At 36.4% G+C, this 13,453-nt stretch overlaps 1 protein-coding gene and 1 pseudogene across 1 annotated transcript; both read left to right on the top strand.

The window, feature by feature from the left end:
- The first annotated feature begins 3,427 nt into the window (after positions 1-3,427).
- Positions 3,428-3,907, top strand: LOC108372265 (acyl-coenzyme A thioesterase 13 pseudogene; annotated as a pseudogene).
- A 6,622-nt stretch (positions 3,908-10,529) lies between these two features.
- Positions 10,530-12,726, top strand: LOC108372264 (uncharacterized). The gene is made up of 2 exons (XM_017627914.1): positions 10,530-10,883; positions 12,013-12,726. Exons 1-2 carry the CDS (start codon positions 10,824-10,826, stop codon positions 12,457-12,459), a joined length of 507 nt encoding a protein of 168 aa, XP_017483403.1. The 5' UTR covers positions 10,530-10,823; the 3' UTR covers positions 12,460-12,726.
- Positions 12,727-13,453: the final 727 nt, after the last annotated feature.

Genomic DNA, 13,453 nt, shown 5'->3' with positions numbered 1-13,453 from the left:
GCCGAAACTATGAAATTGTAAAAATGAGATTTTACAATGAGACTGCTCGCAAAATGCAATGTATGTGGGCAAAACGTCCAACTTGATTGCGGAATGATTTGAACCAACGTTTTCGGCCTGCATTATGTCAAAAGGATGTGTTAATTGTAATTCATTCTGTCGTTTACTACCATTATGCGTAGGCCAATTCATGAAATCATTTTATGTGTTTAAGTAGAAACTGAATGAATGAGCACCATTTCATGATTTCAATTAACGCGAAATAGAGTTTATGCACGTAGTTTTTACTCAGATCGATTAAATGATTTCGTGAATTGGACTACAAATACATGTGATACTTATGTTTTTAATTTATAAGGTAATTTTATATTTTTACACTCTTGCTACCACATGAATATAAGAATTCGGATAAGAATATATGAATTCGCCTTGGAAGATAGAAAGCGGGTAAGAATAAATGCCGAACAAAGGAATTGGTCTTCTTTCAACTTAAATAAATGCATTTTGCAAACAAAAGTGCGTACGTTACTTAGTGCCTTGGTAATGGCGAATTCGTAAGGATCTACCCTGCTAGCCAAAAGTGGTTCTGGTGAAACCGCGGGTTTCGTTCACTTCAAAACTGGTGAAAAATCTGGTGAATTTTGTATGGGCGGTGTGCAGATATTCACTAGTTTCCCCCTGTACGTGTGAGCCTTGCATCACTGTCGCACTCATTCAGATACTTCGTAAGGAAAACATATAGCTGCACTCGTCTAGCATTGCCCACATCAGCTGGCGCAGGGTTGCATCCTCTTCACAGCGAATTCAAAATAACCTTAAAAACTTTAAATAAAAAATCTTAAAATTTTTTTTGATTTTTATTTTGGAAAATTTATTTTTCAAAATGCATTGTTAACCTAATATACATAGTTAGTAATCAATGTTATGAATAAAAATTACAATTAACATTGATAATAAAGATATTTATGCATACATATGTATTTGGTTGCTTAATTGCTTATTATTACTACTACTCCTTTGCATATAGCTGTTTTCAAAAGTTGCAAATTTTCTATAAAAAAGGTAAGCGATTTTAACAGTATTATAATCAAAAGAAGGGTAGTCGATTTACCTTTCTTTTAATATATATTGACAGTTGCACCACATGGAATCAGGTGAGCTTGGCTTCACTTGGGTTTCCATTGCAGTTGGCAAAGGAAGTCGTCTCGATGGCTCCTTGCGTTACAGCCAAAAAAAGTTGCAAATCTTTGAGCACAAATTGTGTGACTGAAAATGTGACAACTTTGTCACTTCTTACGTATAATGTTTTCTAAAGTTGCAAAATTTCTATAAAATAGTTGACCGATTTTAACAATATTATAATCAAAGAAAGGTAATCGATTTACCTTTCTTTAAATATAAACAGTTGCAAATCATTTGTAATGGTGCACAAGAATTCAGTTTCGTTACAACTTTGCAAAATTTTTTCCACTTTTTCACTGGTTATATATAGCTGTTTACATAAGTTGCAAAGTTTTTATAAAAACGTAAAGCGATTTTAACGGTGTTATAATCAAAAGAAAGGTAATCGGTTTACCTTTGTTTTGATAATATATTAAGAGTTGCATATCATTTATGGTGGTTCAGAATAATTAAGTTTTCTTACAACTTTGCAAAATTTTACAAGTTGGACCTACACTTTGAAGGTGCTCCTGGCGTTGAAGGTGCTGAGGGCGGAAGGTACCCATGGTGCTCCTGCCGATGAAGGAGCTGAGGGTAGAAGGTACTGGTGGTGCTCCTGGCTATGAAGAAGCTGAGGGCAGGAGGTTCTAATGGTGCTCCTGGCGATGAAGATGCAAGTGTTGAAGGGGCTGATGGTGAATCCCAAATCTGTAAACAAACAAAAATGTCAATCAAAATTTATAAACATATAAAAAGTCTCAATACATACCTTAAGAATGTGACTAAGTCGCTCCTATTTTGCAATCTTAAAGAAGAAATTACATTATAATTAAATAAAATGGTTAAATACGTACTCTTACCTTCAAAATTTTCGCAAAGTGACATTTCTTCACAGTATGTATACTGTCATCAAAACTCCGAAGTTTCTAACTTGCTCGCTCTGACGCATAGAATTCTTATTAGAGTACGAATTCTTATCGGGTATGTAGCTCTAACAAAGGGACATTTTTTTGACAGTTCGAATAAAAAAATTGTAAGTGTGTGGGTGAGATGACTAAAAAGTTGTGAATGTGTTTGTAAATCGTTTGAATTTCAAGGGAAAGTGGTGAGCCGTGGCTGGCGGGGTATTGATTGCATTATAAACATTTTCATTTATTTGTTAAACATACAATTACTTCCATTACACCTGGTCCTACGGATGCTAGAAGCGCGAATTCATATAAGGTGGTGTTATCGGAAAATGAATAAAGAATATATGTATAACAGAAAATTAATAAGATGAAATGAAATTATTGTTTGATTTCTAACCAAACCTATGTATGTAACTCAATCGCCTAATGGTTTGCCGAACCGTAAACATATGTTTACACATCCAATTCCGTGAGTAGGCACCTGGTTTCACTTCTATCATGCGTACGGTGTTACACACGCATTTTTTTTTAATTTAAGCACACCGAATGCATAGGTATGTACAGTTGTCCACAAAATAATAGGAGTGCGATATTTTGACCAGTTTTGGCTATTTGTCTTTTGTTTATTTAATGTTTATTATTTTTTTATAAAAGCCTCGCTGGCTATACAACAAACACCATACAAATTCAGATTTTAAACTTTGTATAAAAATTATAAAAATTTTGCAATTTTTCACCCAAATTTCAAACTTTTTAATCAGAATCTTTAGAAAAAATTCTGGTCTGCAGTTTTGTAGCACATTCAATTCTAGTCTGAAGAAGTGCAAGTTTCCAGCGGCTAAAAAATTCCGTTGATTTTTGAGAATTTTTTTGGTTAAAGGTGTTTCACGTTTTTTCCATACAAAGTATGTCGACAATTTTCTTTTATATGTAGGACACTGCCAGCAAAAAAATTGCCAAAAATCAACGGAACTTTTTAGCCGCTTGAAACTTGCACTTCATATCCATATGGAAAACATATACACACTGATAGATCTCTCTCAGCTCTCCACCGGAAAATCTGCGATGACATCATATTTACGTTACTCTTCCGAATTGCACATCAATCAGCGCAATCTTGTTTTCTATCGGTCTTGGGTATTCATGGTGAAACGAATACAGACGGTGGCGCTAATTGTGATACCGCTAACTCTCAACAATTTTTACAGAAGTGTGACGTCATAGCAGATTTTGTTAATTGCCTGTGTAATATACATATGCAAAACATATACATACTGACAGATCTCTCTCAGCTCTCTCCACCGTCTAATCTGCTATGACGTCATATTCACGTTATCCTCCCGAATTTCACATAGATCAGCGCAATCTTTTATTCTATCGGTCTTGATTCATATATATGGTATTTACAACGAAATTATAGCTTAATTTCTTTTCAGGTTCAAATAATCGACGGCGGCGAAGGTAAATGCAACGCCATGTTTAAGGTAGCACCAGAGCATCTCAATCGTGGTGGATTTTTGCATGGAGGTTTTACAGCTACTATCGTTGATATGCTAACCACATACGCCCTAATGTCACAACCTTGTCAACCTGGTGTATCGGTTGATTTACATGTTACTTACTTAAAAGCTGCTAAAGAAGGTGATGACATCTTTGTTGTTGCTAATACTCTTCGAACGGGGAAAAAATTGGCATTTATCGAATGCATTTTACAGAAACATGATGGGACTATTATAGCAAAAGGATGTCAAACGAAATTCATAGACCTATAACGATTACGTAATTAATAATACATACAGATTTAAAATTGAGAAGCAAATTTTTTTGATCAATATCAATGATTTTTTTGTAGTTTTATTGAAGCCATATGAAAAAAACGTTCCTTACAGACTATAGACAAAAATTAGGTACTTAAACGATTAATGTAAAACAAAAAGCAGTCTACAATTTAGAAATCAAAGAGATAATAAATAAAGAAAAATCAAGTTGATAGAATTCGAGATTGTGTTAAAGTCATTTAAAGCTCTGGAAATAGGAGCATTTCTTGCATACTCCGTTTTACAATTTCCCCCATAAAAAAGCGAGGATTATAAAGATTCCTTCGAGGAACATTGAAGTTGACCTGCTCTAGAAGAGTAGGGCAATCGATAACACCATTTATTAACACCCTTATTCTAGAACCCGAATTTTCGTTCCACATGCTGCAACCCTTGCGGAAACATTAGCGGCATTGCATTTTATATCCCTTACTTAATAGAATTCTCCTTTCTGCGTTGCTGGAAAAGAGGGGCTTTCGCGTGCCAAAGGTATACAACATTTATTGTGCATATAAATCCGGATACGCCATCCACATTATTTTTGTAGAGAACCCATATGGAAATTTACAAAAAAGTCCATAGTGTAAACCGTCTTTATTAGTAAACTAATACTCGGAAATTTAAATTATTTGTTTTAAATAAAAGTTAAATCCTTTCATTATACGTGTACGTTAAAGTTTTTGGATTCGGGTTATGCGTTTGGACACAGCAACCGAATATCATTCTACAAATAATTAAACCGGACCCATGTTTTTCGATAAGGGGCAACAAACATACTTTTTTGTTCGTTTATATAAAGCAGTGGATAAAAATATCCGTATATGCAAAAGGCGAATTTATGGAGCGTTTTTACTGCATTTAAAATGCAATATTTAGCACTTTCGAACGTATAGTCTCGAAGAGCGTTCATGCTATCGCATTAACCCTTCGGAGGGCGCGCTTTCAAAGTTACACGAGAGGGCGCGCCGCGGCAATTTAGCCGCAAGGTGTATCTCAAAGGTTGACTGCATTTTTTCTTATTTATGTCGACAAATCATTCAAATAAAATATTTGACTAATTTGTGTTTATACTTAAACATATTATAAGCATTTATTTTTTAAACTTTTATGCGTTATCATTAACAGTGGTGTTGGTACATTCTACACATTGTGAAATATGCTTGCAATGTTTTCTGCAAACATTTTTATTACAATTAATTTTTGTTGCGTAGCTGGTTCGCTTCTATATAAGTTTAAAAAGATCTCCTTTTTTGCTATTGTTGTTTCCGAGAGAACGAAAATTACACTGAAGATGGCACAACGCCGAAACCGGTTTGTCCCCAAACCAAATTTGACAAGGGATGACGGAAATTCGTTCTAAAATACGTCCTTTGAAATCATCGTTTTTCTTTAAAACCTAAGAAAATGAATACCATAATAGTTACAATGTGTACGCAGAGTATAATTTTTAAATGACAAAATACTTAAAAAATAGCAATTTGGATATGGACACTTATTACAATCTCACTTTTCCAAGAGCGCGACGCGGCAATTCAGCCGCATACATATATGAGACACCAACTTTCAAATACAAATATCACTGAACTATATAACGCAGCAACTGTGAACCATGCTGCATCTCAAAACTTACAAAGTCACTAAGTGACAGTGGTCGGCTACTACAATTAGTATGTTGATGTTACGCAGCGAAATGTAAAAAGTACAATTATAGTTGTAAGAAACGCGTGTTTTCTGTATGGTTATACAAACGGAAGGAAGTTATTTTTATTTGGCACTTCATATACAATCTGTCACTTACATAGCACGGTTGCATTTATATAATCCCTAAATACAGTTCAATATAAAATAATATATGTGACCTGGTCGTACGGAAAGGGGGCTTAGGTGTCAAAAAATCGATTTTCACTTTTTGGTTGATTCGGATGGAAGATGAGATGCTTTTTCACGTGGTGAAAAGCAGAAAATCCTAACTTGCTTAGAAGTACAAAAACGTCAATTCTTCAGTGTTACTTTTTTAAATGTTCCACACTAGCAACTTACACGATGAACTATAATAATATTCCGACCAACAACAACACTTACTGGACCAACAACAACACTTACTGGACGTCCGGCGCGGAGAACAATTAACGAGATAATGAGAAACTGACGAAACGAGTTGCTTACTTTTAACAGCTTTTTCACAGAAAACTAGTTTTCGCACGTAAGCTCCCTTTTCGTAGACCAGGTCACATATTTATTCAACACCCTTCCGGAATATTTTATTTTATATAAAGCAGAATATTATGTGTTTAATTTTTCAAAAAAAAATTTAAGCCAACTTCATTCAAGAAAAATTTAATTTTGTGAGCATTAACAGCCTTCGTTAAAATATCCGCCAACATATACTTCGTATTGATGTATTCAAGTTTAATCTCACCGTTTGCAATTTTCTCCTGAATGAACTTTGCTTTGATATGTACATGTTTTGTACGCGCAGAAAAAGAGTTGTTGGTTGCTATGAACATTGCGCTTTTGTTGTCACAAAAAATAGCCACAAAGACTCTTGAATAGCACAGACCGTCGACATCAACTCGGCTTCTGTCGACAAAAGTGCTACAGTTTGTTGCCGCTTGGTTGACCAAGATATTGCACCACCTTGGAACATAAAGATGTACCCAGTAGTGGAGCGTCTACTGTCGGTGTCACCAGCCCAATCCATATCACAAAAGCCAGCAATTTCATCAGAGCCCTTTCTTTAAAATAAACATTTATTTATGGTACCTTGCAAGTACCGCAATATGCGCTTCAGTGCAGTCCAATGTGCCTTGCCGGGGTCAGAGGAGAAACGACTCAGCATATTGACTCCAAAGCAGATGTCCGGTCGAGTAATCTGTGCAGCATATAATAGACACCCTACAGCCTGCGTGTAAGGTACTTTAGCCATCTCAGTTCGTTCAGCGTCAGTCTTCGGACACATTTCAGATGTCAACTTCTGATTTATATCGATTGGCGTGGATATTTTTGAATGACTTATGAAGGCTCGCTTTTAGTTTTTTTATTTTGTTAATGTCGTTACTGAATATTAAGACGTCATCTACGTATATGGCCACATAAAACAGTTCACTCTCGGAGTTGGCGTGGTAAATACATTGATCCACTTCACTTCTGTGCAGTCCAAAGCTTAGTAGTACGGAGTTAAGCTTTTCGTTCCAAACTCGACTTGATTGTTTTAAGCCATATATCGACTTACGCAGCTTGCAGACCTTCCGGAATTGTCATCAAAACCGGCACATTGTGTCATATATATTTCTTCCTTCAGATTACCCTTCAAAAAGGCGGTGACAGCGTCCATTTGGTGTATAATCAAATCGTGTTTAGCAGATAAAGCCAAAAGGAATCGAAGCGACGTATAACGTACGACCGGCGCGAAGGTTTCTTCGTAATCGATTCCCCTTTACTGGCAATATCCCTTCACAACGTCTCGCCTTGTGTCGAACTGCTTCGCCAGCAGCATTAATTTTGTTTTTGAAAACCCATTTGCTGGGAATAGCTTTCTTTCCTTATGGTAGCTCTGTAAGTTCCCATGTCTTGTTAGCCATGTGCGAAACCATTTCGTCTTCCATAGCGGACTTCCATTCGTCAGCATTTTCTCGTGATAGAGCTTCTTTAACTGTTTGAGGCTCTTTAAAAATAAAGCTCAAAGCACAAAAATTATGCGAAGTACTCGGCTTATTATTAAGGCGTTCAGATCTACGTACCTGCAAATCAGTTAAAGATACATTTTCCTCCGGTACGTACGTTTTGTCGTTGGCATCTTCATGACCGCTGCTGTCATCAATTGATGTGCCAATGTGGCTCGCTTCTGCAGTTCAGTTTCGTATTGTAGATTCTACTTCTTCTGAATAACTTCTCTCATCAGTTGATGACGATTCATTACTCTCAACTTGCCCCATTGAACCGGCATCAAGTTCGTTGGACTGTTGCCTAAAATCGTAAACATGGATATTTTTGGGCAGCGATAATGATATTTGCTTTTCATTCTCAAGAAACATTACGTCGCGACTTATGAAAATTGTTTTTAAGAGCGGATTAAACAAACGATGTGCTTTAGCAGTATCACTATAGCCAACAAATGTGCATTCAAGTGATTTCGGTGCCAATTTACCTGTGCGTCTAGGTTTTGGTATATGGACAAGAGCTTTACACCCAAATACCCGCAAATGTTTCAAATCTGGTTTCTTGCCTTACCAAAGTTCTTCAGGGCTAGCATTGTTTGATTTACGCGCTATACGATTCAACACATATGCCGCCGTATTCGCGGCTTCAGCCCAAAACTTCTCATCCAGGTCCGCATTTAAAAGCATGCATCGAATCCGCTCTATTAGCGTTCGGTTCATACGCTCTGCCACGCCGTTTTGTTCAGGCGTATACGGGGTTGTGGTTTGATGTAAAATTCCACATTTTGAAGTATATTTCTTGAACGTTCACATACTCGGTCCCGTTGTCTGAGCGCAATATCTTAATGCTTTTAGTGCACTGATTTTCAACAAAATTCTTGAATTTTACAAATTTTTCGTACACATCGGATTTAGATTTGATTGGAATTGCAAAGACTTTACGTGTATAATCGTCAACAAACGTAAGTATACAACGTGCACCTGAGTAGGATGCCACTTGGAATGGACCCATTATATCTGTATGAACGATGTCTAAAACGCTTGTCGCCCTACTTTCGCTGTGATTGAATGGCGTTCTGGCTTGTTTGCCTTTAACACATACCACGCACTTGAAATTATCAGCTGAATTGAACTTCATTCCACTCACCGTCCCCGTAGCAGACATCATATTGTTGTTTACATGCCCAAGCCTTCTGTGCCATAAATTGTAATCCACAACTACAAATGTATGATCCTTCCTGTCTTCGATTCCTTGACAATTCAATTTGTAGAGCCCGTCAACTAGTTTTGCAGATGCAACTAGAGTGTTATTTTTATTAGAATTTTGCAAAGATTGCCCTCGAAAACAATTTTCTTTCCGTTTAACGCGATTTGACTAACTGAAAGGAGATTTGTGCATAAATTCGGCACATATTCAACGTTTTTTGCAGTGATCTTGCTGTTTTCGTTGCCTTTTATAATTGACAATTCTAAATCTCCAACACATTCGATGTTTAATTTATTGTTGTCTGCAATTGTTATTGCCTTGTTTGTTGTAGGCCTTTTGTTTTGAATAAGTTTGTCACTACACGTCTTATGGTTTGTCGCGCCTGAATCAATATGCCAATCTGTTGCCTTTTTTATATTTGTACACAGCGAAGCCAACAGAACTTGATCGTTTTCTTTCTTTGTTTTGTTTCGACAGTTCTTAGCGAAATGTCCAGGTTGCTTACATACATGGCAACGAAGTTTTTTTGTTTTATGCTTGTTGTGGTTAATGCCGTACCTGAATACAAAGCTCTTTCTTCGTTGCTTTGTGCATCGAATTTAACATCCTGAAGTAAGAGCGATTTTATTGAATCAATAGTAAGCACCTTCTTTGAGTTTTCAACTGCTAATACTAGGGATTTAAATTCATTGGGTAACCCTGCCAACAACAACGATGCGATCAACTCGTCGTCTAGTTCGAGTCCTGCTGTTTTCACTTTTATGGACGTAAGCACCATAGTGTTAATGTATTCTTGCATTGATGGGAAGTCTGATAACTTTAGTTGAACAAGCTGTTTTAGCAGTTCAACTTTCCTAGTATGCTTCCATTACCCATTGGTTACTTCCATTTCCCCTACTTCTAATGTGTCATGCAAAACTGTTTTGCATGTTACCTTTGGCGAGTGCTCTGATCGCTTGCAACATGGTCAATATTGCTGACGTAACAAGAACGGTGTCTCAAGTGTTTCACGTGTGTCATAATTATTAAAAGTATGTCAAACGCGGTTTGGACATCGACTTGCTTTCTCGCGTCAGCAATATGCACATGCATTAGTGTGGTCAGGCACACTACATCCTACCCCTTAAGAAAAATATAAATTAATTGAAATTTCTTAAAATGTAAATTGATTAATATTTAGGTATGTCTTAATCGTAGATTTGTGGTATGATTTCTTATATTGGTGTATCTATATGTATAAATGTCTGTGGACAGTTATTTTGGATAATGTATTCTTATTTTTATTTAGTTACTCCTATCCTTAACTAAGTTATTATTGTGTACAGTTATTTCCTTTTTGTTTTTTAAAATGGTGCTATTTGGTCCATCTTGTCTAATTATTTTGTATGGTCCCTCAAATGGTGGGTCTAATTTTTTTCTATTGCCTACTTTTAAGTAAACATAATCATTTATTGTGAAGTTTGCTTTATTCACTTTTGTTTGCTTATCTTTAGCTCTTAATTTGCTTTCATTCAAATTTCTAGCAGCATTGTCATGTGCATATCTAAAGCTCTTCGGCGATTTCAAGCATCCGTTGATGGTTACCCCAGCAACCGAGGCAATCGGAGATCGTCGTGTCACACGTACTTGTTGTCGGCTCGCGTTGATGGAAAATCAAAAATTTTTGATTTTCCATCAACGCGACCGCTTGACAAGCGGTCTGTTTGATAGTGGCGCAAAGCGTTGACAAGCATTAGTGTGTTAGTTTGTTGTGATATGTAAAATGAGCAAGTGCGCGGAAGATAAAGATTTTACGTTGCGGTTTATTGAAACTTATGCGTCCTTACCCGCTTTGTGGAATACTAAGTGCGAAGCATATTCCAACCGCGATGAAAAGTGTAAGCAATACGACATTCTGCTGGAAATATATAAGGAAAGATACCCCAATGCAACGGTAGACGACGTAAAAAAAAAAATCAACGTTTTGCGCACTAACTTTCGCCGAGAAAGGCAAAGATTGGCTGAATGCAGCAAAAGCGGAGCAGGCTGCGATGATTCGCTAGAGCCAAATTTATTTTATTATAACGATATGCAGTTCTTAAGCGATGTGGACATTCCATGCTCGTCCAAGAGTACCTTACAAGGCAAGGTAGGTAAACTTTGATATTTTTTTTGTTATATGTGATGCATAAGGAAACTTTTTCATTTGCCTGGTGTAAGTTGCTTTTTCTAGTTTCTTTTGTGACAGTAAGTGTAGAAATAGTGTTAGGGTTAGGGATACCGTCGGTTCAGTTAAAATTGGTCAAAAACGCAAACAAATAGATGTGCAAATACTTTATATTGTTTACATTTATTTGTTAATACAGTGTTGTGCAATACAATAACAATACAGTGTTGTGCAATACAATAACAATACAGTATGTATCAGCGAATGTATTTTTGCTGCCAGCAAACTGCACCCTCGTTGGAAAAATACTCCGCGAAAGCTCGACGAACTTCTTTGGCTTTATTGGATGAGTTTCTTATATGAGTGCTTTGCAATGGACTCAGATCCGTGTGATAATTTCGCCATGCTCCTTCGACCACATTTCCAGAGTTGATGTCCTCTTGGTCAACTAAATCGGAAAATGAATAAGTTTTTTTATGCCGTAAAAAATTGTGCAAATAGCAGCAAGCTAAAACAATTATTTCTGCCTTTTCTGGCGCCAATTGCATAGTTGTTTGTAAAACTCCAAATCGTGCTGCGAGTATTCCAAAGACATTCTCAACAACTCTTCGTGCCCTGCTCAACCTATAGTTAAAAATTCTTTCCTCATTTGTGAGGTTGGTGCCAGAAAATGGTTTCAACAAATTTTCCTGCATTTGGAAAGCATTGTCAGCAACAAAAACATATGGTAGTTCCACATCGCTCATTGGAATCTGTGAAGGGCTGGGAATTGGCAGAGACTTGCTATAAATAGCCCTCCCGAATTCTGTGTTCTTTATAACGCCCCCATCTGATATTCGTCCATTTGTACCAACATCTGCAACAATGAATTCGTAGTTAGCATTTACAACTGCCATTAGTACAATGCTATGAAATTTTTTGTAGTTGTAATAATGTGAGCCAGAGGCAGGTGGTTTTTTGATTGCAATGTACTTGCCATCTATAGCACCAATGCAATTTGGAAAATTCCAATCATCACTGAACCTATCCGCTATCGCTTTCCACTCTTCTTCGGATTGCGGCACCTGGAAACGATAAAAAAATACAATAAATTCTTCTTTTTTCATTTCAGAATCTTTTGAGGGAAGCTGTATCTAAAGCGTCAAAAAGAAAGCTTGATGCTACTGAAGCTTTAGTGGAAATCGCTTCTAAACGTTTCGCGGGCAAGGAAAACTCGACATCAACAGCAATTACGAATTCTTGGGCGGTGAAACTGGATAGGATGGCTACTGAACAACGGATTCTCTGTGAAAAATTCGTTGAGGACATTATGTTCGAGGGCCAAATGGGAACGTTGACCCGGAACTCTGTTAAAATAAACGCAGCTGCTTCCCACCCAATCCCCGTAACTTTTAGCCGCACGAGTTCTCCTATAGTGCAATACTCCAGCACTTCTTCGACACCAGCCGGATATGAAAGCAATAGTATCACACCGGTTCATTTCAGCAGCAACGATTTTGTCGATGGCAATGTATCAACTCAATCGATATCTGATTTTTTTTCATCATTTACTGACTGATTAAAACCTCAATTCGCGTTCTTTTCAATTGAGTGAACTACAGTGCACTCGCCATAATATGAACATCCCAAAATATTAATACTTTTTCGCTTCATTGACTATTCTAAACCATGAACTTTTGGCTTAAGCTCTAAAATGAAGTTCATACTTTAGTTCATATTATCGCGACTGCACTGTATTTCAATAAAAGACTGAAAAATGTGAAAAGTAGTATTATTGTTCGACATAAAACTGTAGGTACCTTTATTTTTATATTTATTTTTACGAAGACTGAATATTTGTTTTAATTGAATAAAATTTAAATTACACCTTTTTCAGTTAAAAAAAATTCTGAATATCAAATGGAAGTTCTGAGTATTAATTTTCTGAATATAAACTGAAAAATGTGTAGCAGTTGAAAGTAGTATTATAGTTTGACAAAGAACTGTACTTTTATTTTAATATTTATTTTTGAATTGAATAAAATGTTATTTAACAAAATGTGAAAATCATTATTTAACTATGGGGGTTTGCAAGAAACAATCAGTTGGATGCTGGCCTGGTTTTAATTAGTTCTAATTATCGCGAGTGCACTGTTATTGTAACCCAATTTGTGTAATATTCACCTGTCGCAAACTAGATTTGTTGTTTATTTTTATGGTATTTCTTTCCTTTAGCACCCACCTGCTAAAAAATTAGCTAAAATTATGATTTTTTTTTTGAAAAGCAATAACACCCAGTATGCGATTGTCAGCCACATTACGATACTTAGCGACTGGACAAAAATTTGAGGACCTGAAGTTCTTAACAGCGATTTCTCCAAGATCCCTTGGGAGAATTGTTATTGAAACTTGTGAGGCTATTATTTCATGCCTCTCCAATTATATTAGGGTAAGTATATAAAAATGGTATTTCTTTCCTTTAGCACCCACCTACTAAAAAATTAGCTAAAATTATGGGGAGGGCTTAAAAAAGCGCTTCCGGATTCGTGATCCTCAGGCAAAAACACGCATTT

Source organism: Rhagoletis zephyria, unplaced genomic scaffold, assembly GCF_001687245.7.
Source record: "Rhagoletis zephyria isolate East Lansing unplaced genomic scaffold, Rhagoletis_zephyria_1.1 Rzeph_scaffold_05584, whole genome shotgun sequence".
NCBI lineage: Eukaryota > Metazoa > Arthropoda > Insecta > Diptera > Tephritidae > Rhagoletis > Rhagoletis zephyria.
Note: the sequence above shows the minus strand (reverse complement) of the source record. Positions and strands in the feature narration are given on the sequence as shown.